The sequence below is a fragment of the Calliopsis andreniformis genome, chromosome 1 (genome assembly GCF_051401765.1).
Source record: "Calliopsis andreniformis isolate RMS-2024a chromosome 1, iyCalAndr_principal, whole genome shotgun sequence".
Classification (NCBI taxonomy): domain Eukaryota; kingdom Metazoa; phylum Arthropoda; class Insecta; order Hymenoptera; family Andrenidae; genus Calliopsis; species Calliopsis andreniformis.
This window is the reverse complement of record NC_135062.1, coordinates 12,062,980-12,086,049: the sequence shown is the minus strand read 5'-3', so window position 1 is coordinate 12,086,049 and position 23,070 is coordinate 12,062,980. Positions and strand designations below refer to the sequence as shown.

At 40.9% G+C, this 23,070-nt stretch overlaps 2 protein-coding genes across 4 annotated transcripts in view; one reads left to right on the top strand and one right to left on the bottom strand.

Moving 5' to 3' along the window:
• The window catches only part of Sit (stuck in traffic), a 48,082-nt gene that overhangs the window by 885 nt on the left and 24,127 nt on the right, over window positions 1-23,070 (top strand). For 2 of the 3 annotated variants that reach the window (XM_076374849.1, XM_076374872.1), the window contains exons 1-2: window positions 225-483; window positions 1,228-1,437. The gene's annotated coding sequence lies outside the window, so the exon portion shown is untranslated. Of the gene's footprint in view, window positions 1-224; window positions 484-1,227; window positions 1,438-23,070 lie in introns of those variants that run through there. The other variant, XM_076374855.1, reaches the window with a different exon arrangement.
• Window positions 1,075-21,282, bottom strand: LOC143177097 (very long chain fatty acid elongase AAEL008004). Its single transcript, XM_076374884.1, has 5 exons — window positions 21,143-21,282; window positions 10,575-10,915; window positions 7,346-7,483; window positions 5,815-6,057; window positions 1,075-1,389 (listed from the first exon to the last, which is right to left on the bottom strand). The coding sequence occupies exons 2-5, from the start codon at window positions 10,911-10,913 to the stop codon at window positions 1,213-1,215; spliced, it is 897 nt and encodes a 298-aa protein (XP_076230999.1). The 5' UTR covers window positions 10,914-10,915; window positions 21,143-21,282; the 3' UTR covers window positions 1,075-1,212.

The window sequence follows — 23,070 nt, the reverse complement described above, 5'->3', positions numbered from 1 at the left end:
CTTAAACATTTTCCTGTCGGACGAATTCCATTGTTTTTCTGTCATTAAACGATGGCCCAAATCGCGCGAGCGATTCAAATAGACCGCAACGACGATGCTCGACGGCGTGCCTTAAGTCTACTCCTGTATTTACAGTAATCTTAATTACAGATCTGTCAACGCGCAACACTTAGAGTAATAAAAAATATTAATAATAATAAGGACCACTAAATTAACGACACCAAGGACCGATCGATGTACCGAGGTACCTCGATTCTGGGTTTTCGATGCACTTTCTTGCTTCAAGCGGACCGAGCTGCTGGCTCGATCCGATCCTATGTCGAAAGACGGGGAAAGATATCATTGTTAAATATTATTTGCTTGATCGAGAGTTAAGAACGAGTGCCTCGGAAGCCCTGGTCCGAGCTGTTCGCGAGACCTGAGATGCCCTGCGGAGGATATGAGGGATAACAAGTGAAATCCTCTTCCGTACGGAAGGAATCTGTAAGCTCCACCCCAACGGGACGATTGATCGCGATCTTCTGTACGATCGAGCCCGTGAATCGGCTTCTGTCACAATCCTTTCGAACCGTTTAGATGACTAGCTCCACGTGGTTGTCGATTCAACAAACTAATCAGGGTGTTCAGAAAGGGGTGCCAGAAATTTTAAGAAATGATTGTGCATGTTAAAATAAGACGAAAGTTAAGAATAATGCAACTGTGTTTAAGGCTTTGCTTCTGAGTTATTAATTATTGTGAAAAATGCATCTGAAATACGCAATAATTATGTCTGACTTGGGACTTATTCTACTGCTGGCAGGCATTAGCCAAGTCAGGCGTAGCGATGTCAGTAGAATGGGTCCTCAAGTCAGACACATTTCTCAAGAACTACTAATTTAAAAACGAAGCCTCTAGCGCAATTTCGACATTCTTGATTTTCCTCCTATTTTTATACAAAACCACTTCTTCATACTTCTGACACCTGTTCTTAACACCCTGTGTACTGACGTCTACAGGCTCAGTCCATTAGTCTATGGAAGAATTTCTTTAGTTGCTGCAATATTCAGCGAGAGATTGCTACGACCAGCTGGAAATTCCAGAAAAATAATTTACTTATAAAAAGTGTTTTTTGCTTCTATAAATCTTTTCAACCGATCCACGATCGTTCGATCGTACATGGTCGTTGGAGTGTATCCGAGTTAAGTCGAGAAAGTGCGCGTTAAGATCCCTTGTTTATTCGTCTTTCAGCTCTTTCTTCGTTCTGCTCTTGTACGCCTGCCGATAGAAGTCGGAGAAGAGGACGAAGAAGATCGACGAGTGGAGCAGAAGAAGAGCAGCTATCAGCTTCGGGTAGCCACAGTCGAAGACCAGAGCCTGGGCGCTGTGCACGAACACCAGGAAGAACTGTACCTGCAAATGGAGCAGAGGTGCATTGAGTTCCAGCGTTTCTTCCGAACAGTGAGTCGAACCTTATGACCTGTCCTTTTATTAGTATTTCATCAAGAAGTTGGTATTACATTGCTAGTTCAGTGTTAAGTATTATGTGATTTCAAATCACGTTCCTCTATTCGCGCTGACGATTAAATTACACGCTCGATAAATTCGTAACATGAAGTATTTCGCGCAGTTCAAACATTGCTGATTCGGAAATATCCATTATAACCGCCTGCACAGCGTTTGGCAACGCACGGTCACGTGGCTCCCTCGTTGCATTAGACGTGTGAAGTGTTGCAAGCTTCTTGTCGCGAAGATATATGCAGGGACGAGGCACTCGGCTACACCAACAAATTAATGGATTGTACGGTTCTCTAGGATGTTGGTAATGACGCAAGGGTAATCGACGACATTCTGCATATTTTGCGCCCGCGTTTCACTGCGCTAGATTCTGGCAAAGAATCTGGCGCAACTATATCCTATATCGATTAAGCTGTAGAAAGGAAATTTTCGTTGCGCGACTGGGGGACGTGTAATTTAATCGTATACGAAATAAAGCAGTCGGCCAGGCAATGAACGCGTTCGGAAGCCAACATGCTCGCGCTTGGGTCGAAATGTCTGCGCGATTGTTCTGATTTGTATCTCTGTTTTTACTACGCAATAGCCAAGTCTGTTACTTTTTTTTTTATTAATTGAAATCATTGGACGTTGTAGAAAGGATTTTTATGCTTCAGGGGAATTTGATAAATGTGAAATTTTTTGAATAACAAATTCTTCCCGGAGGTGATGTTTCAAAAATATTGAATAGTATTTTATGATAAGGATGTTTCAATCATGTTGAAGCCAATGTTGATGTACAGGGTGTATCGTGAAAGTCGGGCGAAATTTTTGTACTCCTGGGTTCCTTTTTGTAAGCTAGATGTGTAAAAATTGATTTGCAAGTTGTAACTTGTAAATTAATTTTTATTGAGTACACATTTAGTGTGTAAAAAGAGACCTAGGTGCATTTGCATGTATCAAAATGAGAAAGAAGTTTTTGTGACCATGTGTCCATAAATGGATTTCAGAATGTTCATAATTTGAATTTGCTCCGATATTCATAGAAGCTATATAATTTTTACAAAATTATTGAAAATGTCAAACGAAAGAAGTTGAAGAGTGTATGTTATCTCCAACAAAACCTACACACCTTTTTATCAGAAATTCAACAAGAATCTAATAGAAACATCCTCAGAAATCTTTCGAATCGCCCTGACCCATATCTAGGTCATAGAGTCATGAAGGCATTACTGTCAAAAAAGATAAATTCAAAGTATGTATATACTCTAAGATTCAGTAAATCATTAAACAATGTTCCACCTCTACATAGTACAAAAAAAAAAATACGTATCAATTGAACTATTCCTCCACTGACTATCAAAAAGAAACTTAATCCACAGCAATAACTATGAAAATATACAAAGGTTAAACCTTTCTAAGTCATACCACCACGACGTCTTTTAGGGCGCACATTCATATTTTCCACATTTCCCCCACGTGCAACAACCAAAGCTTTTGCCCAACCTTTCCGACACACCCTATAGAAGCGCATTCCTCATGCATCGGTCCAAACCGATTCTATCTCAAGCGCTCTAACGTTCGTGAATGTTCGGTTGCGGAACATCCTGAATGGGACACAGGGGATACGTTACGTTGGAGGGGGGCAAGGGGGTCCAAGAAACGACAGGGTAGGGTAATATCGCGGTGTCTGGGAAAGGACAGCGTCACCTGTCCTTTGAGAGATTCGTGTTAGGTGAACGATGTTGCGGGATAAAAGCGAGATAGGTGAGCATATAGGTGAGGCTTCGTAGGCATGTGGCCGGTTCGTGGTACTTGAACATGGCGATGGCGATGGTGGCGGTGGTGTGGTGGTGGCACACGTTACTGTGTGGCATATTGGAATGCCAAATTGTTGCGCCACCACGACGTAGTCGGCCGAGTCCGGCCAAAGCAAGTCAGTCTGCAATTGCCCAACGTTGTACTTTTCACTTTCCCTCACCCCTACCACGTGGTTGCGCGAAAATTTGTCCAGGGACTGGCTCGGGTGGCCACCGATGGCCCAGAATCCGTGGCAGGCAGAGAACCGTTCGCGGACTCGACCCCACGCTAGACAAATATCGCGCCTTCTTACGCGTCCTTAGCGAACGATTGTCACCGCAACCGCGATTTGACGACCAATAGACCCCACAATGCTTATGACCTTTTCGAGGATGCTTCTGCGATGCTGTAAATGGGCGTTTAATGATCTCTGACGCAAGCTCTGGCGCGGCTGGTCCGTTTCAAAGTCTCAGTCAACTGTAAAAACCGCAGACTGAGAAGGGAGGCTGTGGCTCTTATGGCTGTTTAGAACTTTCGATTTTTAATTATAGGATTATGTCTGAAATATATTTAGCATAACGAGGTTTACGAGCAGCGCGCTGAAAAGGTTGTCCAGAGGAACTGAAGCCAGGTGTTCTTGTGTGCGACATCAGTAGGTTCGATTTCTTCCTTAAACTCTAGTGCATCCTCTGATAAGTATTTCTTTGATCCTTGTCTTTGAGTAGAGGTTTGAGCAAAGCTTGAAGAGTCAACTACGGACTTTCCAAAGTTTTAAAAAAGCTAATTTAATTCCCTTTCCAGATATAGTATATACTGAGGAATTATATAGATCCATATTAATCTTAGTACAATTCTCCATCTTGGACTCTTCGAGAAGCCTTTAGTAGATCTTTTCTTCTATGAACTTCAAAATCCCTGCAAAGTGTTCCTTCCTAATCTCTTCTATCTATTTCCAGATCTCTCAGGTGCTTTCATTTATCTTACCTTCAGGTTTCTTAGTCTTCTAGGAACAATTTTGCAGCGATTAGCATCCGCTGTTAAGTGATCAATCCGATCCACGATCGTTGGTGCGCAATTTGCACTTCGCTTCGTGCGCTTCGAAAGAGTATGTCGGTTAAATCTTGATCAGCTTCTCCTTCTCCCTGATTGGCCAGCGTCGTCCTCGATTCGTCCGAGACTTATCCGGCCAAAAGACGAGTTCTTTTCTTCAGGCAGTTCGATGCGTCCCGCGATCGGCCGATGCTCGATTCAACTTTGCTCCTCCGCTCACTTTCATCGGCGCGAATTATTATCCCACTGGGCTGCAACTGGCGTTGAGCAAGAAGAAGGTATCGCGAATCTCGCTCTAAAAACTCTTCGGTGCTCGGTGGCCGGCTTGTTGCGCGATCTTGTTGCGCTCTCTGCACTGTGCGCCGCGGTCACGTGCCCGTACACGTTGCGGAGAAACGAGAAAACGAATTAGAAGTTCGGTTTCGGCGATCCACAATCTATTACGCTTCAGTAAAGTGGAACGTTTTAGAGAAGGAGCCCGATAGTAACCCTTAACTGGTTATATTTAGTATAACAAATTTTTTTATCACTTCTTTTTTATGAAATCGTGATAATGAGATACAGTGAAGCTATTTAGGTGGTGGTCAATTCAGAATTTTTTAATTTTTAAAGTTGAGCAATTTAAAATTCGAAAATTTAGAAATAAAATAATTTGAAAGCTTGAATATTCGAAGATTTTAGATATCTAAATATTGAGATATTTGAAAATTTGAATATTGGGTTATTAAGAAATTGTACTATTCGAGTATTAGAAAATTAAAAAATTTGGAAGTCAGTCAACCTTCTCACAGAAGGAATAAAAAAAGTGTTGAGGATGTCAGAAGTAACTATATCCCATTTTGAAAATGGTAACTAAAACTGGGCTCTCTCTACTGTCACCATACCACTTAAGAGATAAGCGATAAATATATTTTGCATTAAACTGATTCCATCTCAGAAACGTTCCTTTAGTCCCCTGTGTCTCTTCAAGTTCCCAGATGTATCGTTTTTGATGAGAGATGAATAAAAGCCAGCATTTAATTCTTTGAAGTATGTTGTCTCTGTCTTTGGTCCTGTTCTGATAAAGATAGTGAATTTAATGTTGAAAGAGGACTTATATGCATCAGCCACGCCAGGAATGAATGACTTGAGTGTTACATGATTCGCTGCTTTTTAGATGTGCAGAGAATGATAACAAAAATCGAGAACATTTCTTCATGGTCGACTAGCACACGTCGAAAGCATGAAACGTGCTAGTTCTTGCGCTGGGAAACAATTGCAGGCAATTTCTCGCCCTACCGAATAGACTGTAACTAAAAACGAACATGTTAAATGCAAAAATTCCTAAAAATGTATTCTACTGTCCTGTTGCCTCCAATGAATACCATGATTTTTTTTCTGATGATGAAAGTAGCGTGAGAGACTGCGAAAGGAAGATAAATATCAAGAAGACAGATAATCCTAGCTTAATTTAATTCTAAGTTACCGTGAAAATTCATGAATTCATTAACCTACCAGTTGCACAGTGGTTAGGTGCTTCTTCCACCACAAATATTTCTGATACTCAGGCCCCATCGCGGCTACCATATAGTACGTGTACATAATCACGTGTACCGCGTTGTTTATCAAGTTTCCCAATGTCCCGTGACCTCCAGCGATGAATTTCACGCAGATCCACGTCTCCAAGGGCGTCAAAGAGTGATGGTACAGGTGCAGGAAAGTCACCTGGCTATCCTTCTTACGCAGCACGAAAAATATCTAAAATTTCATAGAACAAGTTAGCCACAAAATTCCACGGAATCTTCCAAACCTTACAATCTCAAATACATATCTGATTAGATACTAGATACAAGACTGCGAATTTTTATGCAAATACGTATGTATCTTCATAGACAGATCTAGAGGAATAAAATCCAAATAAAGATTCCTTTCATCTTCTAGAGATCATAAGTTTTATAACAGTTTTCATACTTTGTATATTTTTGCATACCGTATGTATTCTCAACTTTGTTACATACTTTATCCTTGAATGACACACGTTTTTTCGGACTGCCACAGGGCATCCTGGGTCTTTCAGGTTCAGCGTGATTTTCACACATTTTGAGTATATAAAAAATTCTGTTAAAATTCACTAAAATACTCTCGAGTGTACAGTTCAAGACCATAAAATTCAAATCTTAAAAAAAGTGACGGAACATTTTTATCTACAATTATTTTGTAGTAGTAAGATAATGTCTCAATATTTGAACGCTTAAGATACATGTCCTACTAAGTAAGCAACCTAAAAATGCATGTCTCGACACTTGAATATTGTATTTTATATCTTTTTTCTCTGCTATAGATATTCTTTTTTATTAGCTACACAAGGATTGAAGTTCAAAATGAAATAAAATTATCGCTAGTGTCCAAGTACTGGTCCATAGTCGGCTACTGGGACATTCACCTTACAACAACAGAAATCATTATTTCGTTGGGTCACGAAAGACCCCAGTGTGCCATTCATGCGCTTCCAAGTGCATAAAGATCCTCAGTCAGCCGATTACGCAACGCTCAGCGCATGGATTCATCAGGACACACGTCCTGTAAATCTTCGTAACAAGATAGCGAACCGTTCGCGATTCGATGGAGCCTTATCTGGCCGCGTGTAAACGCTCGCGCGGACACTCGCGTGTGGCCCCCGTGCATTGCTTAAGGACTCTATTCCGCAAGAAGAGGCATAACGAGTTACGACGCGACGATGCTATCGCTGCCACGGAGCTGTTTCACTCGCGACACGCGTCTCGACTGTCCGCTGCGCGTGGAACGATCGAGCCGCCTCGAAGTAAATACCCTGTCCACCGAGCCAGGCGAGAGATCAGATTCACGAGGTGAAACAGTTCCGATGCAGCGCTCCTCTGTTCAGTTTCTGCTTCAGTGGCCGATTTCCACGGCGCCACGACAGCGAAAGATGCCAAAAAATGATTGGTTCTATCGCGATACCCTGCCACGCGGATCTCCTTCGGATTTCGTAAACGCCTGACTTTTCGGTAGTCCGCCTTGTACGTACCGTGTCAGCGAATTCCGTGAATTTGCTGATGAAGTACCACCAGCACAGGTTCGCCATTCGCAGCGCGGACGGGTTGTGAGAGTAGTCTACTGGTTGACACTTGTAACTGTAATCCAACAGCCAGCCAGACATCAGGTGCTGCGAAACAGGTCACGGTCAAGGTATAGTCTCTTATTGTCTCGATAGTCGTGGTGGTTGGAACGATTGCTGGGTCGATGGATCGTGGGTGATTCTGAATGGAGAGTTATGAAACGACACGAGCTGCACCGAGATCGCTGCTCGACTTTCCTGATCGCCGCGTCTAGCGCGTCTTTTTGTAGCCTGAAATCTCTACTGTCAGGGAGATAATCCGGTATTTAGACAGCTTTCTATCGTAATTTATAATAATCGTACAATGTTGCTGGAGGATGTGGTCTATTTTCTTGACCTTAATGAGTGTATGAAGAGTAGAACTGTGTTGCAAGGTAAAACTATGTAGATCACGTGTTTCTATTAGTCATATTTTTGAGATTCTAGTTTTTAATATTTTGGGTCTTGAGTATTGTGGACTTTGCATCTGATTGTAGTTAAATTTTTTAAGAGAGGAGTTTTGTTAATTCAGGTTATTTATGTCGAAACTAAAATTCATTTGAAATGTGACTTATGTCGCTTGGTCGTACAGCCATAGATATTATGTATGATATTCCCTTGGGAATAGAGGGCCTGAATATAAAGTGTGCATGTGAATTCGGCGTTTCTTAAAAAAGAAATTTAAATTTTATTTATGAGTCACGGAGTACTTATGACTTAACTAAGTGGTGTGAAATGTTGATGGTATTTCTTTACTACTGTCGTAAGGCGGGAAAATATTTGAATTTAAAGTAATTAATTGAGTAGAAATGAGGAAATATTTGCATACATAATATTTAAAATTTTAGACGGTAGTTTTGACTTTTTATCTATATAGCTACATATACATAATTATATGTATATAGCTATTAATTCAAAGAAATGTTTCTGGTAGAATCTAAAATTATGCATATTAACTGTCTATTTATTTAACAAGAATATTTTAATTTCAAGATGATATAAATTATTTCATCCTGTCCTCTGTTCTCTGTCCATATGTAGAACAGAGCTTTAAGCGAAATGGCATTAAAAAAAATTCTATTTAGAGAAAATGGCATTTAGAAAAATTTCTTCTTCTAAAGATGCACTGTTTTGGATCTATCTTATTAAAATATTGAAAGTTGTATCAAAGTTTCAAAGCGAATCAGTGCATTGCTCCATTGTTCCCCTCCGAGCTCCACAGTATCAAAACGAGTACACGCTGCTCTCTAGGTGCACGAATTGCAAATGATCAGTTCGTGGAAAGTCGAAAACAGGATGCTTCACCTTTAACGAACCACGAGCGTGTACAAATCGAATTGGGCAATTCCCAGTCGCGTATCTCTGTTATTCCTTTTGCAACCTCTTTTCGCGAATCGCGCTTTCTCACCCCCTGTTGACCGAGTGAATCATCGTCCTCGATGGAAATTCGTTGATTTTATGACGAGGAACGCTCAATTTCCCCATTATCTCTTCAAATCGCAAGCAAACATGCCTGTTGAAACCTCGAATCGTTGCTACGAGCATCTCGTACGGGAACTTTGCAATTTTAGCTTGAGGACACGGTGTCGCAACCGTTCCTCTCCGATTGCGTTTTCGAAAAGAAACACTCCGATCTGCTCAGCTCTTCGTTAAAGCTGTTCACTTTTTCGCGCAGAGCTACTGAATTTTAATGCTGCCAATTAAACCGCGCTCTGGATTTCTTCGTCGGGTAATTTCGACACAATTATCAAAGCGTCTGAGGCACTCAGTGTTATCAGGGAACAGGCAGGAAACATCGAGCTGTTCGTTTCGTTAGGCAGGTGATCGTGCTCGGTGTCGAGCTACTTTAAAAGGAATGCCGCGTTTCACAAGCGACTTCTGTCGAATCTAGTCGACAGAGGGCAAAGTCCATCCGCAGAGGAGAAACGAGCGTGTCCTTGGAGACCTTCAAAACGAGCGTCGGTCTTTCACTAGACTCCTCGGTCCATTGCTTTTTCTCTTTCTGTATTCTAAAATTTCTGATCAAGGTCGCCCTGTGGATCGTCAACCTTAGTTTTTATCTTTTTTCTGGATCTTCAGGCGGCTTGTGCAGGAGCTTCCAAAGATCCAAGGGACGGCACCTCGGATAAGGGGTTACTTAAACTCGCCATTAGGTTTGCCGCGATGGAAGTTTTTCAACACCAAGGTGCCTGACATTTTCGTTCGGTGACCCACTTGCGCGTGCGATCCTCCTCGGAGAGAGGTTTCAGAACCGTGAACTTTGGATTCCGTCGGTGCATCGATCTTCCATGTATCTCTCGCGAGTACACAGCGTGAATCAAATCTCTGTATCACTGTGATTTAGAGAAAGCCCGCTGTGTTTCGAAACATCCTCGAGACCTTGGGACAGGCAAAATGTCTCGGTTGACAGACAACGTCCCTCTTTCCGTCTCGTTAGAGACTATTACGAGCGAGACAGATCTCGTCGTTGGCAATGTCACTGACTGAAAGCTCCTGATTGCTCGAAAATTGCTTAAGGATCGAGGCTTCGTGTACCTACTCGTGCTCAAGCTTCCCGCGATTTCTCGAGAGAGAAAAAACGTGCTACTTTTAAACGGGAACGATCTTCTCTATTAGATATCAACCTTTTAGGAATATTAGTTCCTTTGATACTTTATCGTTTGTGGGACCTCTGATGCTGAAGGATTCGAGGATATGAATATTTTAAAATTCCAAGTTTTGAAGCTTGCAGACTTTTAGACTGGCAATATTTCAATCTTTGATTTTTCAGATTAAATAATGTCCCAATTTTCGAATCTTCATATTTGAAAATATTCAAATTTTTGATTTTTCAGATTTCAAAATTTTCAAAGGTTTTGAATATTCAAACTTTCAAATTTTTTTAAGTATTCATATATTCAAATATTCAAACATGTTCAAATTGTTCAACCCTGAAATCTTCGAATAATCAAATATTCAAATATTCAAATTTTCAAATCTCTGACGAACTGCGAAAGGCTGATCAAGGAACGCTAGTTGCATTCGAAAATCTCTCTTACTCAAGAGAGTGCAAAGAAAGTAGGAAGGCACGCGTGTAATTCAGGTTTAATGAAAGCGATTAGTTGTAACGACAATGAGACTAGCGCATCAAACTGTACGAGCCTAGATTAGAGACACTCACCTCGTAAAGCATCCCCAATGAGAACACCACCTGGAATGCATTATAAGCGACCAAAGCTCCTCTAAGCTTGAATGGCTTCCTATTCGCCATCACTCTCGGCCCGAATATCGTTACGCCGTACAAGTAGAGGAGCACGATGAGGACTGTCGGGACAGGCGAGTCCATAAGAGGCCAGTCACCGACACGAGGATCCGATATCGTGGTGAGGATTTCCGTGTATTGATCCAGGGCCATTCGTACCAATCCCTGGGCGCCCACGAAAGTTCTGTTCATGTCAGTCATCTCGATTCTTGGTTCTGGTTCCCTTTCGGCAACCAACTCTGCCGCGGCTGATGCCATCTCTGCAATCCAAAATGTCTAAGGTAAATGTCCCAATACTTAAACGTTTAGAATGTCAAATGTCCCAGTAAGTAAACAACCTAAAACTGTACGTCCTGATATTTGAACTATGAGGTTCCAGAAACTGTGGTTGCTATTTTATGACACTAGTTTTATTTTTAATTAAGCTACCCAATATACTAGAATTTAAGCTTAAAATCGGATAAAATTAACGTTAGTCTTCAGGTATTGGCACATGGCCAACTACTGGGACATTTACCTCATTTCAGAAGTTAGATTCTCCTCTCAGAGAACTTGCTCTTTTGCTCCGAGTTATTTTTTACGATCCTCAATTATGCAAGATTAAGATATTTACGAAATTTGGGGAAACACGGTCGTCACAGTTTCCAGAAAATAATCGTGATAATTATTCCATGTTTGAATGGAAACTTACTACTGCAAGAAAAGGATATGTTTGGGGGTACTTTGCTGGATCGTTTAAGTCGATGTTAATCTCGAAACACATATGCAGTATAAAAGTCGACAGAGTTTCTCGATGCTATTTTGCAATCAGAGTCAGGCATATCCTCGGACAACTCCTCTCACTCGTCAAGTTGCTTAATATCGATACGCGGAGAATTATCTACAAAGTATATCCTGCATCAAGAGAGGCTTGGCTAGAGGCATAGAAACGGTCTCCCATGATTTACAGGTCATGTGTGCTAGTCAAATTCGAGTCAGGGATGTCTACGAGCTCTTCTGTCTTTCTGGGCACGTCCGCGGGATCGCGTATGTACAAAGAGAACGATGTTGATCGACGGCTGTTTGCAACGATGGAAACAAAACGCGGCGGGTCAGGAAGTTCGCTGAAACACACGTCACCCTCGAGGATCCTTGTTACATCGTCTTCTCAGTTCGTTCACGTTGATTGGACCAACAAGATTCAACCTTCTTATGGTTGCAGTACATTTGCTCCTTCGATTGTCGCGATAAATCACGATTGTCGCGACTCCTTAGTTTCAGGGAAGAGATGGGTCTGATGTTGCATTGCTTTAGCATCTTCGGTCTTGAGTCTTAGCTCGCCCTGGTCCTTAAAAAGAATCTGATTTTTTTGGATGGTGTTGATGGTGACTTGCAACTCTCCACTGCAGATGCCACGGTTCTTGGTATTTTTGAGTATTTTTTTTGGGATTTGCTTTTAGTCGCCCTTTTTCGGAAGAAGAGTGGAATTGGTCGAGGGGAACCACTATTCCTGATACTTTTGTGCTGCTTTTTTGGATTGGAATTTATTTTGGTATCTGACATGTAAAGATACTGAAAATTATTTTACTTCGAAGAAAGTCAGTGTACAGTTCATTCTTATATTTAGTCGTTTAGCTACAAATTATTGTTTTTTTGAATAATTTTAGGTAACCTTCCAGCTTCTTTGCAACAAATTTCTGAAATTTCGTGTGTACTCTTTTCTTCCATTTACTGCTATTTTTGATACATTGTAAAAAAGTAGTAACCAGGATAATGGAAGTGTGGTAATTGAATGTCCATATTTATGAATATTTTATGAACGCTGAATTTTTCCTCGCGGTTCAAAGTGACCAGACACATTATTTACGAATATCTTTCACTGAAAATTTTCCATCAGCCGCTATGTACAGACGAAATGCGTATTAGATGTTTTATAAATTGAATTAAATCAAGGATATCAAGCATTGAAATTTCGTTTATCGGATGGTGTTACGTGAAAACAGATATAATCAAAAAGATTATCGCATACGATAAAAGAGATGATGTTCTAAAGAACATCAATAAATTGACGGAATTAAAAACTAACTGTGCACAGCAAGTAACACGTGCCGTTTTTTGAACTCGCTGACCGTGACAAGTGTCCACAGTAGCTATTCCTCCTCTTCAGGTTTAACGGTAGCTCTGGCTATCTATTTCTTGTTCACTTTCTTTGGCTGACAAATTTAGGACGACTCCTTCTCCAAAAATTTTAATCTTAGATATTTAGAAGTCTATTTTTTTTGTTAGATATTTTTCTTTAGCGTCTGAAGCAAACTTTCGTGAGATCCACTTTTGCAAAATCAAGTCCCTATACTCTAATTCTTCTTTTTTTATTTTTAGATCTTTGATTCAGGATTCAGATTCTATTCAACAAATATTTTTTTCCCCCATTTCTCATCCGAATACAAAGGGCTGACTCTCGTTTCTGAAGACTCAGTTCACCGAGCAACCAGTAACACTGTTTCGTCTCGAAACAGGTTCAGCAAAGAAATTTTTAATGCATCGCGCATGAAAGCGCAGTCTCTCGAATCTCATTAGCCACGCTGAGTCGACTGTTATAACTAGACCAGAAACCAGACACGATCGAGAGCCTCTGTCGAACGCTCTAAGGCCAAACACCGACCACAATCGAACTTTTGCGTAACGAAATCATAACTTCCAGGTGCGAAAACTGGGCTAACGGTCATATGCAGCTGCTCTCAGAAGGTTGCTCAATGTCGTTGAATCCTCCATCTCTTTATCTCATCTTTCTCCTCGTCGACTTCACAAATACTTGCGATTTTCATATCCCTCAAGATTACCTTAAATAAGTCAAAAATATAGAATAAACTGTTCTGGTGTCGTGCTTCGTTTTCGAGTAAATCAAGTTTGAATTATAGTCGGCTGTTAGCCTAGGCAAATACAGCTTTGAGTGCTCGAAGAGTACACGAGGTAAGGAGAACACTCTCGGTCTGACCACTGACTGTTTCCACGCTAGAAGCATTCCCCTTTCTCCATTTACTCCTCAAACGCCTAAAGCTGTAGTTCAGTAGACTTGTACTCGATCAGAATTCCAAGTTAATTTTCTCGAAAACGAAGTATGATATCAGAAATATTTATTCTACATTTTCGTCTTATTTTTCATATAGAATCAACCCCTTTCCACTTGTACAACCAGTTCTGGGTTATCCTATACATAGTATGAATGTTAGTAACTCATGTACAGTATGTCCTCGCGATACACTCTCTAACAAGTTTATACTCAGAGTCACGTTCCTCAAGTCAACTTATACAACGCTAATTACATTATGGTCTTTCTAATGAATGACAACATTATTACAAGGTGGAGACAGATCAGACACTATCAGCTATTAAACTTCATCTATAAATCTGTGATGGTAATACTACGCGACTTAAGTCACATTTTCAAATAATTCGAGTTAAGGGCTTCATTGACACCTAAAATATAGTTTACACTTTTCGAAAGAAGAAAAATTATCAGAATAATTGTATCCCCAAAAAATAAGGATTCAAGAAGACACAAGTCTACAAGACCCTATTTAATCCAAAAACTTCACACACCAATATGTGACCCAGGTCATTTTGCCTCCCAACTACAGAAACATCAAACCAGGTAACAATTACCTACGAACTTTTTGGAAGAAATTTTCGTCAAAATAAATTTCAAATATCTATTTAAATACCAAACTGTTCAGTGAAAACTATTCTATTCAACTATTCTCCCTCAACTCCCAACTATTCTATTCTACTAAACTATTCACTGATCAGTGAATCAAGTTCTGATCAGCGACTGGCTTCTTGATAGCGATTCGTGTCAGGAACCGGACGAATCGAACCGTGTATCCTAAAAACTTATCGAGACATCCACTGGCAGAACGGCACTCGCTCCACGTACATACCGAGAAAGTTCCCATCATCGCGAGAGCGGTCGCCTCGCGCGAGAGGATGTGAAGAGTGGCGCGGAAAGAAAGACGAGGGGAAATAGAGAAAGGTGTAGAGGATAGTCACGTTGGCTCTAACGGGGAGAGAATCCAAACACATGCCAGCGATAATGATACCGAAGATGATGGTGATGGTGGTGCCGTTTGACGCAGACGATGATGTCCGCGTGAACGGCACCATCTAAAAGCCGACTGGCTCGAGGTTTAGTGGGTAAGTAGGACAACAGTCCGGTTAAATGTTGATCAGGCTGCGGCGCGTCTCCTTCGCTTTGTCACGATCTTGCTTGCGGTGTAGCTCGCACGTTTTCCTCTTCCTTGGACCGTATCTGCTCTATTGATCCGACATTTTTTTTCGTCCATCGCCTTCTACATCTTCATCGCCTGTTCTCCTTCCATTAGCCTAAGAGTCGGAGAGTAAGGGCGCTTCGGACAATTTATTACAGTGTTTCACTTTAACGAGTTATCGTTTTCGAGAGACCATGGTTTCTTTTGCGCACAGTCTTTTTATGACATTAGAAACTCTGAAATGGACTTGAGCTTTGTATGTATCTGGGGATTAAGGACACTGAGAGGATGCCAGTTTCGAGTCCTCCTTGCGAGCACTTCCGCCTCGTGAATCTGTGGTCTTTGAGAAGAATCGGGGTTCTTATTTTCTTAGTTTTTTCTCTGCGCTGCTTCGTCATTTTACGCAGACTCTCTGGAATCGATCTATTTGCTGTCAATCGTCGCGTAATAAGGAAATTTGATCGTTGTCTACTTTTGGTCACTGAATGGTCACGTTTTCCTTGTGGATGGAAGAGTGCAATGTAGGTTTTATTAAAATATAAATCATCGTGAGCGTACGAATGGAAACGCATCTTTGCTACTTTCTACGCGTAGACGTTGAACAGATTGTTGCAAATAATTATCGTCACCTGTGTTGTCCCATTTCTTGCCCACGTCCCGCTTCCATCGAATTTCTCTTTCGTTTTTTCGCCTATCCATTACGAGAACGTCGCTCGTGGAATTCAGTCGCTGCATATTCTCCAGCCTGCAGAAGGTTTTTCGCGGTGTCTCTGACGAGGGACAACGGTTCTCTGAATTCGTTGGCCATGAACGTACTTAGCCTGTCCTCTGTTTTCCGCATCCTGCCGATGTCCCCGGTTCTCACTTTCGCATTTTATAGAAACCTGCTTCGATTTCTAGTCGTAGAGAGAAATTTTTGCAGTCCTCGAGACCTGCTGAATTGTTTATAGCTCCTCAGGAATATAGTAGCATGGAACTCATGAAATATGCTCAGCTTGGAGGCTATTTTGGGACTCGAAAGTGGTGGCGTAAATGACTTTTGGAGACTGATATCGTATTTTTGGAGATTCGGTACAACTGTTAGCTTTTTGGGTTATCAGCTCTCTTCTCGATGAGGCGCCAGAAGCACGTGGGTCTCCAGCATGTTAGCATGTGGACTTCCTTTAAAAATCGAGATGTCACGGAATCTTTAACGAAGTTGTTCAAACCTCAAGCAGGTAAATCGGGACGCAACCATGACTCTCTTCTTCTCACTTTCATCCCACGGTTCCTGACTCAGGGGAAGGGTATTAATTTCACGGTGTCCTCGATTATGGAAGGTCTAGGTGAGGTGCCAACACGTTTTCTAAAGCGCTCGTCATATAAACCGCATTCTTCCGCGAATACCATCTAGGAAAGCATTACCCTACACTGTTAAGGTTCTTGTACCCTCTGTCGTGTTATCGAGTCTCAGAAGAAGAGGACACAGTGAAGTAGAGATCAATTTGGACGAACCTTTACTTGATGAATCTTTGTAGAAAATAAGTTGACACGTGTCTGAGCATTTATTCGAATAGTCCTTAATAATTGAGATACTTGCATGTAAAGTTTTAAACATTTCTTGGTCATGAAACGTGAAACTCTGTTTCTTTTTTTCATTTATATCACGTTGCAATAAATTATTTTATTTAATGTAATTAAACACAATTAATATATCAATAATAATAATAATAGCTATTATTAGTAACAGACTGAAAGTGCTGTCGAGTATCTTACCTCTGCAATGCTTTCTTGAAGTACAAACGCGTAATACAAAAAATACCTTGCAGTACATGTATTAATTACGTTACGTAAAATAAGTAATTGCAATGCAAAGTAAATGAAAAAGAAGAAACAATGTTTTATATCGACAGAGAATCGAATTCACGATTACGAAGTGTTTAAAACTTTACACGCAGATATCTCGATTTTTAAGAGCTATTCGAATAAACGCTGGAACACGTGTCAATTTATTTTCGATAAAAATTCACCAAGTAAAGGTTCGTCAGAATTTTTTTCTGTCTTCTGTGTCCTCCACTTGTCAGCTGATCTGCCTTGCTGTTTCCTGTCCCCGTGGACATCGAACGATTTCTTCATTTAGGAAGTTTCCTTCCGTGAAATATAACACACAGACATATGCTGTTTGTTCTTCTTTCGAAATGGTTCGGGTGGAGATTATTCAGCGACGATTCGCAAGGCGAATTTCCATGGCCTTGGGTCTTTTTCTGAGAGCTGGAAAGACCAGCTTGTAGAATTCCATTATGTAATTTCTGGTTAATCGGTGTCGTGCGTTCGAGAGATCGTTTGCGCATCAATTTTCGTTGCATGACTTGCTCTCTTTGGCATCTCGGTATTTAGGACAATAATTATGTCAACGAGACCACTTGTCGTCGCTGAGAAGAAAGTTCTACAAGAGATGACCTTTTTTGACGAATTCTCTTCGCGTAGATGCATTGTTTCGTCTACGTACAAGATGTAATTAAGGCGTTTCCTTCTGTGATTATCAACTTAACCCAGGCAGTTTCACATTTTTACGTGTAGATTTAATTGCATATGAGAGTGGAATTTTTCCATTCGCGATACTCCCAGCGCTATTACCGCTGATCTTGAATATTAATTAGCCTTGAGTCTGCGAGTTCTTTGGTCAAAAATTCTCCCTTTTTTTGCGAACATTTTAGTGGGCGGTGAGAAATATTTCTACAAGGCTTATGCTTCGACAGCGACAATAAGAACAATCCAATTCAGACATTAAATATTGCATTTTGTGGTTTGACCATCTCTATTTTTACCTACCCACGTAAAATTCGGAGAATTGCTTTTGGAGGAATCGAGGAAAAGTATGGGTGAAGTCTGAGCGAGAATATTCTACTTACTCTTATTTTTTAATCGTTCGAGAGTGGGTCAACATACTCGTAAAGTTAAGGAGCTGCGAAGAAATAAGTCCCACGAACTTGATATTGTTTTTAAAATTTTTCTCTGGAGATTCTTTTGAAAGTAAGATTGATCTCTTCTTATCCTCGTCCAATAAGACAAATAAAGGCCTTAAAAAGTGCTAAAATTTTCACCCAAAAAGAGTCATGCAATAAGTGCAGCCAACATTCTTCAATACAATGATTAGAAACTATTTAATAACTTTGTTCCTGCTCACTCATTATAAAAGCAGCTATTTCTTAGAATTTGTCAATTTGACAAAATTTTCATTTTGTCAACTCTGACATATAAAAGCACTCTCCAGCTACTAGATAACATAAAAACCAAACAATGAACAAAAGTGAACTTATCAAGTTCTTCTGTAGCCTTCACTTGTAATATTTACTAAAAAATTGTTTTAGAATTTTCAACCATCATAAAAATAACTCTGACCAAAATTCATAAGACACATTGACTCATCCTGTCACAGAATTCACGAACCAGTGAAATAGCGATAGGTACAGAAACCTTGCCCCACAAATCGGTCCCAATAGAAAGGCCGAGATGGATCTCTTCAGTAGCATTTCGACGCGACGACTAAACTTTCGTTTTCTCCGCGTGTTTTTTACGAGCCGCGCGAGCTACTCTAGCTGGAAATGGTCCAGCGACCTTGTGTTGAATATTTACATGGTGTTTCGTCCAAGCGCGCGGTTGCGTAATGTGACTGGTTTCACGTGCTCGGGCATTCTCCCGAGGGCTACCTCAAGATTGACCATGCAGGGTGAAACACAGCCATCCTTCCTAGGTAACAGTTCCGCCTGACACTAGTTGTATTCCTAGGAATAGATCCTCCTCTGTTCCCCCATATTGCTCGTAAAAGGAAACGCACAGCGCTCTTCCAAGCATGACGAAAGGGTAACAAAACAGCTAGCAATTAAACGTTCTGCGGCTAATTTATGTCGTAATCGATGGCGCGAGCAGTGATTAACGCAACAAAGTTTAATTATTTCCATCGCGCCTACAGGCTCCTTTCCATTTCTTTTTAACGCCCCACAGGTAAATGCAATTAGTGTAACGCGCTCGATGCCTCGAAACTGCGTTCCCTTTTTGTAACCCAGTTGCACAAAGCTAGATATTATTTACAGAACGAGCATAGTGGCGGTGCATTCGGTAGAAGTGGAAACTGGGCCTGTCGACTGTAGAAACGAACGTTTACGAAATCGTTCGCGAACGGTCGAATAATGCTTTCGATAGGCCGAGAAAAAGGGGACTAAGAAATCGTGTAAAACGTTAGCCAGCGGGTGAAAGACCTGCTCGATTGCTGTTGCTACTATTTGCTGGTTAATTTCTCTCCAGTGCTACCATGTAACAATGGGAAAACGTTCGATAGATAGCGACCGTCTCCAAAGCGGTAACTTGTCGTTTCTCGATAACAATTGACACGCTTCTGTAAATTCCTTTCTTGGAATGAGTTCTTCCTCTCTCGGCTGATTAACCCGAGGACGCGGCGTGGTACACTTCTGTCGGTGATTTCCAATCGGAACTGCTCCCAGCCCTGTAATCTGTGCAGTCGATGGAGTCACGTCGTTTTCTCTGACCGCGTATTAATCGGAAAGCGTTTTCATCTGTTTCCTTTGCATCCTCGTTTTTACTGGCCTCTGCTTAGTCGTCTGGAAAATCTAATTCTGCGGAAGGATGTGCTGGACTGTCGCTATGGTAAGGAGACTCTTTCTGAAATCGACGTAAAACGTCCCATCAGCTGTGGTTTCGCTGGAATTCGAACACATGAACGATGTTTATCGTAAGCAGACACGAGGACGCATTCGACAATTGCTTCGACTCTTTTTTTCCTCGGCGAAATTCAGCGGCACATTTTCGTGCGACTTTTGCCAGCGAGTTGCATATCGTAATTTATAGACTTGTTTATGCCATTCCACCTTTCAGCTGCGTAACCCACGTGTGCTCGAGGTACGTTTTGTCTCTTGGATTCAGTGTGTGTGCAGGGGAAATAAATTTTGCTTTATCCGTGGCCATCGCCTTGCGCTTGTGGAGAATTAATATTGCAATCGATTATGCATTTAGTGGCCTCTGGTTCAGACCAATGGAAAAAATTGGAATAATTTGTGTAGGGCGGGACTGGTTCCTAGAAATACTTCTTTTGCATGCAGAATCAGCAGTGAAGTGGTTCAGTTGTTTGAAGGTCGTTGGATATGTTACATTATGGGTTTACTTGAATGGGTCTACTTCGTGAGGCGGAGCTAAAGATGCATATCGTAATCCTATGAAGAATTCAGCCAAAAATATCTTGAATATGCTTGCTTTAGTGCTTCGTTACTCGTGTGGTGGGTTTTGAAATTGAAATAGTTTCTGAGTTCTTATTTTGTATGAGAAATTCAGCGGAGCTACGAAATTCTATTTAGTGTTCGTTCTGCATAGTGGTTTCGCATGGGTGTCTGATCATTCGGGGATGTATTCTACTCAGCGGAGCGGAATCCACTTTGGCAAGTGGAATGTGTCATTCGGTGATCAGACGAGGAACTGACTACGTGAAGTAACTCCAAAGTGAGGATTAACTATTATCAATTATTGGAGGAGTCTTCAGAATATATTGGGAAAATATTGTGGATATTTTTGTTAACAATTATAATCGAATTTTTATAGAAAAGTGTAATATCTATTGCTTTTAGAATCTAGAATTTAGAATTTAGAAGATTCAATTGATAATTCTTTTTCTTTTTTATGGGACTATTTTTGTATTTATGAAATGAAAAGAGTATTTTAATAAGCAGCAGACTTACTATTGCACTCGTGGTTTGTAAAAACTACTAGAGAAATAAAAATGACCCACACGGTTATTTCTTAAATAAATTTGATACTGTAAAATTGTTCACTCCTCTCCTTCAGATTTATTTTTCTCTATCAGAGTCATATTTTAGTGAATAATGTATTTTTCGAAAAATTTATAATTCCAAATTAAGAATATCCTTAACTTAACACTCCACCTATGTATGATCCGCTATCTCATGTGTAGACTACGAATCCTCATGCATTTATGATAAACTTCATTATGCAAAAATATACAGAATTCATATAATCTACAAAATTCTACAAAATACCAAAAGTTAAATACACTTTACAGTATCTAAAGAAAAGAACAAATCTCTAACCAGATCGCACTTCTCTAATTACATTAACAAAAATAAAAGTTCGCATCCACAGTTTACTAATCTCCAATACTTCACTATTCCACATTGGGCCAGGCCCCCCAGTAAATCTTTCATACTCCTTAGCCCACTTGGCCCAAAACCGACTTACCTTCTCACGGTCGTGGGCTGCGTTCGGAAGTAAACGTCACTCTGCACCCCAATATCGCAGTCCTCCGCCAAAGGATCCTGAAATTTGGTCGATCGCACAGAGCACCGCGCGATCAACCCGCGAGGCACGCTCCACTTCAGTAGAAGATCGTCCACGAAGTTCGACCTTCGAACCGAGCCACGGGACCCTTCGCCTCTGTCTCTTCTGGTACCTCCTATCCCGTCCAGTAGCACCTGGCTTATCAAGAACAGATCCCTCACAGCTTTTCCTCCCCTTCGAGCGTCGCACCTGAGTCACACGCGAGCGTTCGACACGGCAGGGGTTCGTCACTGTCACGGTTCGCGGCTACGTGTGTATTGTCACGCGGTCGCGGTGGCACGCGTGTGGCCTTGTCTGCGTTGATATGGTGGCGTGTGCACGCGTCTTCGCGAAGATACACACACAGAATGCGGGTCCAACGGTCGATGCTGCGTGAATAGTCCGCGCCGGAGCGAACTCACGGTTTAAGTATTGGTTAAGCCTAGTGGGGTTCGGCCGAGAGGCGGCTGGGGTGGGGGCGTGTGGGCCTTAGGTGATCGCCTGAAAATCCCGCGCCACGGGGAGTCAAGGTCTCCTTTCCTACCAAGTCCCTGTCGAGCGAGAGGGGGCCCACTTATCTCGAGCTTAGTGCACCCCCCGGCCAAGGTCGCTGCCGAGTCGAGGCGAGCCGCTCTGGGAGTACGGAACGTATCCCTTTTACGCCCTTTTTATTGTCGTGTCGTGGTCAAATTAACATACATCCTAGACGCGACCTGTGTGCATAGTGCGCGAATAGGAAATTCCGGAATCGAGTGAAGGAAAGATAAGGTGGAAAGTGTGATCACTTGTGGGCAAAAGATAATTCAAAATGGTTAACACGGTATTAATTTACCTTATAAATGATTAAACATGATGCAAACTGCTGTGAACAGGTTGTAAGGAAAAAGGCAACGATATATAGGTAATAAATTAGTTTATGATAAAAATTAAATACGCAGCTGGCTGACTAAAACTATTTTATTTTATAATCTACAATTAGAAATAAATCATTTTCTTTCAAACATTTATATACTTTTTGTATTTTTGTTACTTGTTTAAGTTAAAATAAGTTTTGAGAAAATAATTAGACTGTTTGTAACTGTTTTGTAAACTGTTCGTAAACCTTCGAGTTCTTTTAAGATTCTTAAAACTTTATTCGGTCGATGGGACGTCGAAAATATTTAGATTATAGTAGATAAAACATAGTTTCTTAATTTGACTTTCATATTGGCCCTTTAGGTGGTAATAATATACATGTATTACTTGTCCTACACTGTGACTCAAGAGAATAGTGTTTCTTGAAGACTGGACGAAAATGCAGATTTTAAGAAAGATGGAAGGAAATATTTGTCGTCATATGAGTGACAAAATAAAATTGTAAGTATTAATTTTTCTACAATCGAAGTCTTTGAAGTAATTTAAAACACAAAGAATATATGTTTCTTTATATTACCTACTTTCTTATTTTTTCCACTCGAGAAAGGTCCTTTACCTTTCAATTTTCGCGTTCTTTAATCGATTTACTGATATTACCATTTTCAATTTCATTTTTCATCCTTTTTTTTTATAAACGCGTTCACCTTTCGATTTCTTATTTTATGGTTTACGTCTGCAGCGAACATGTTTACGAAACGTGACATAATAAATGTAAAAACTAGGTCATCTCGATCGTCGCTTAGCATTTTCCTTCTTGGTCGCAAAGGACAACGTTTACGTTGTTGTGGACGTTTTTACTTAAATGTTTAATGAGTTGACTGAATAAATCGTAGAAAATTGTCCGATTTAACCGCACAAAACCATCGTAATTCGACGAGTTTCTACCGAGAATGATATTAAGCAATTAACCCCAACTGGCTACGTACGTTGCACAA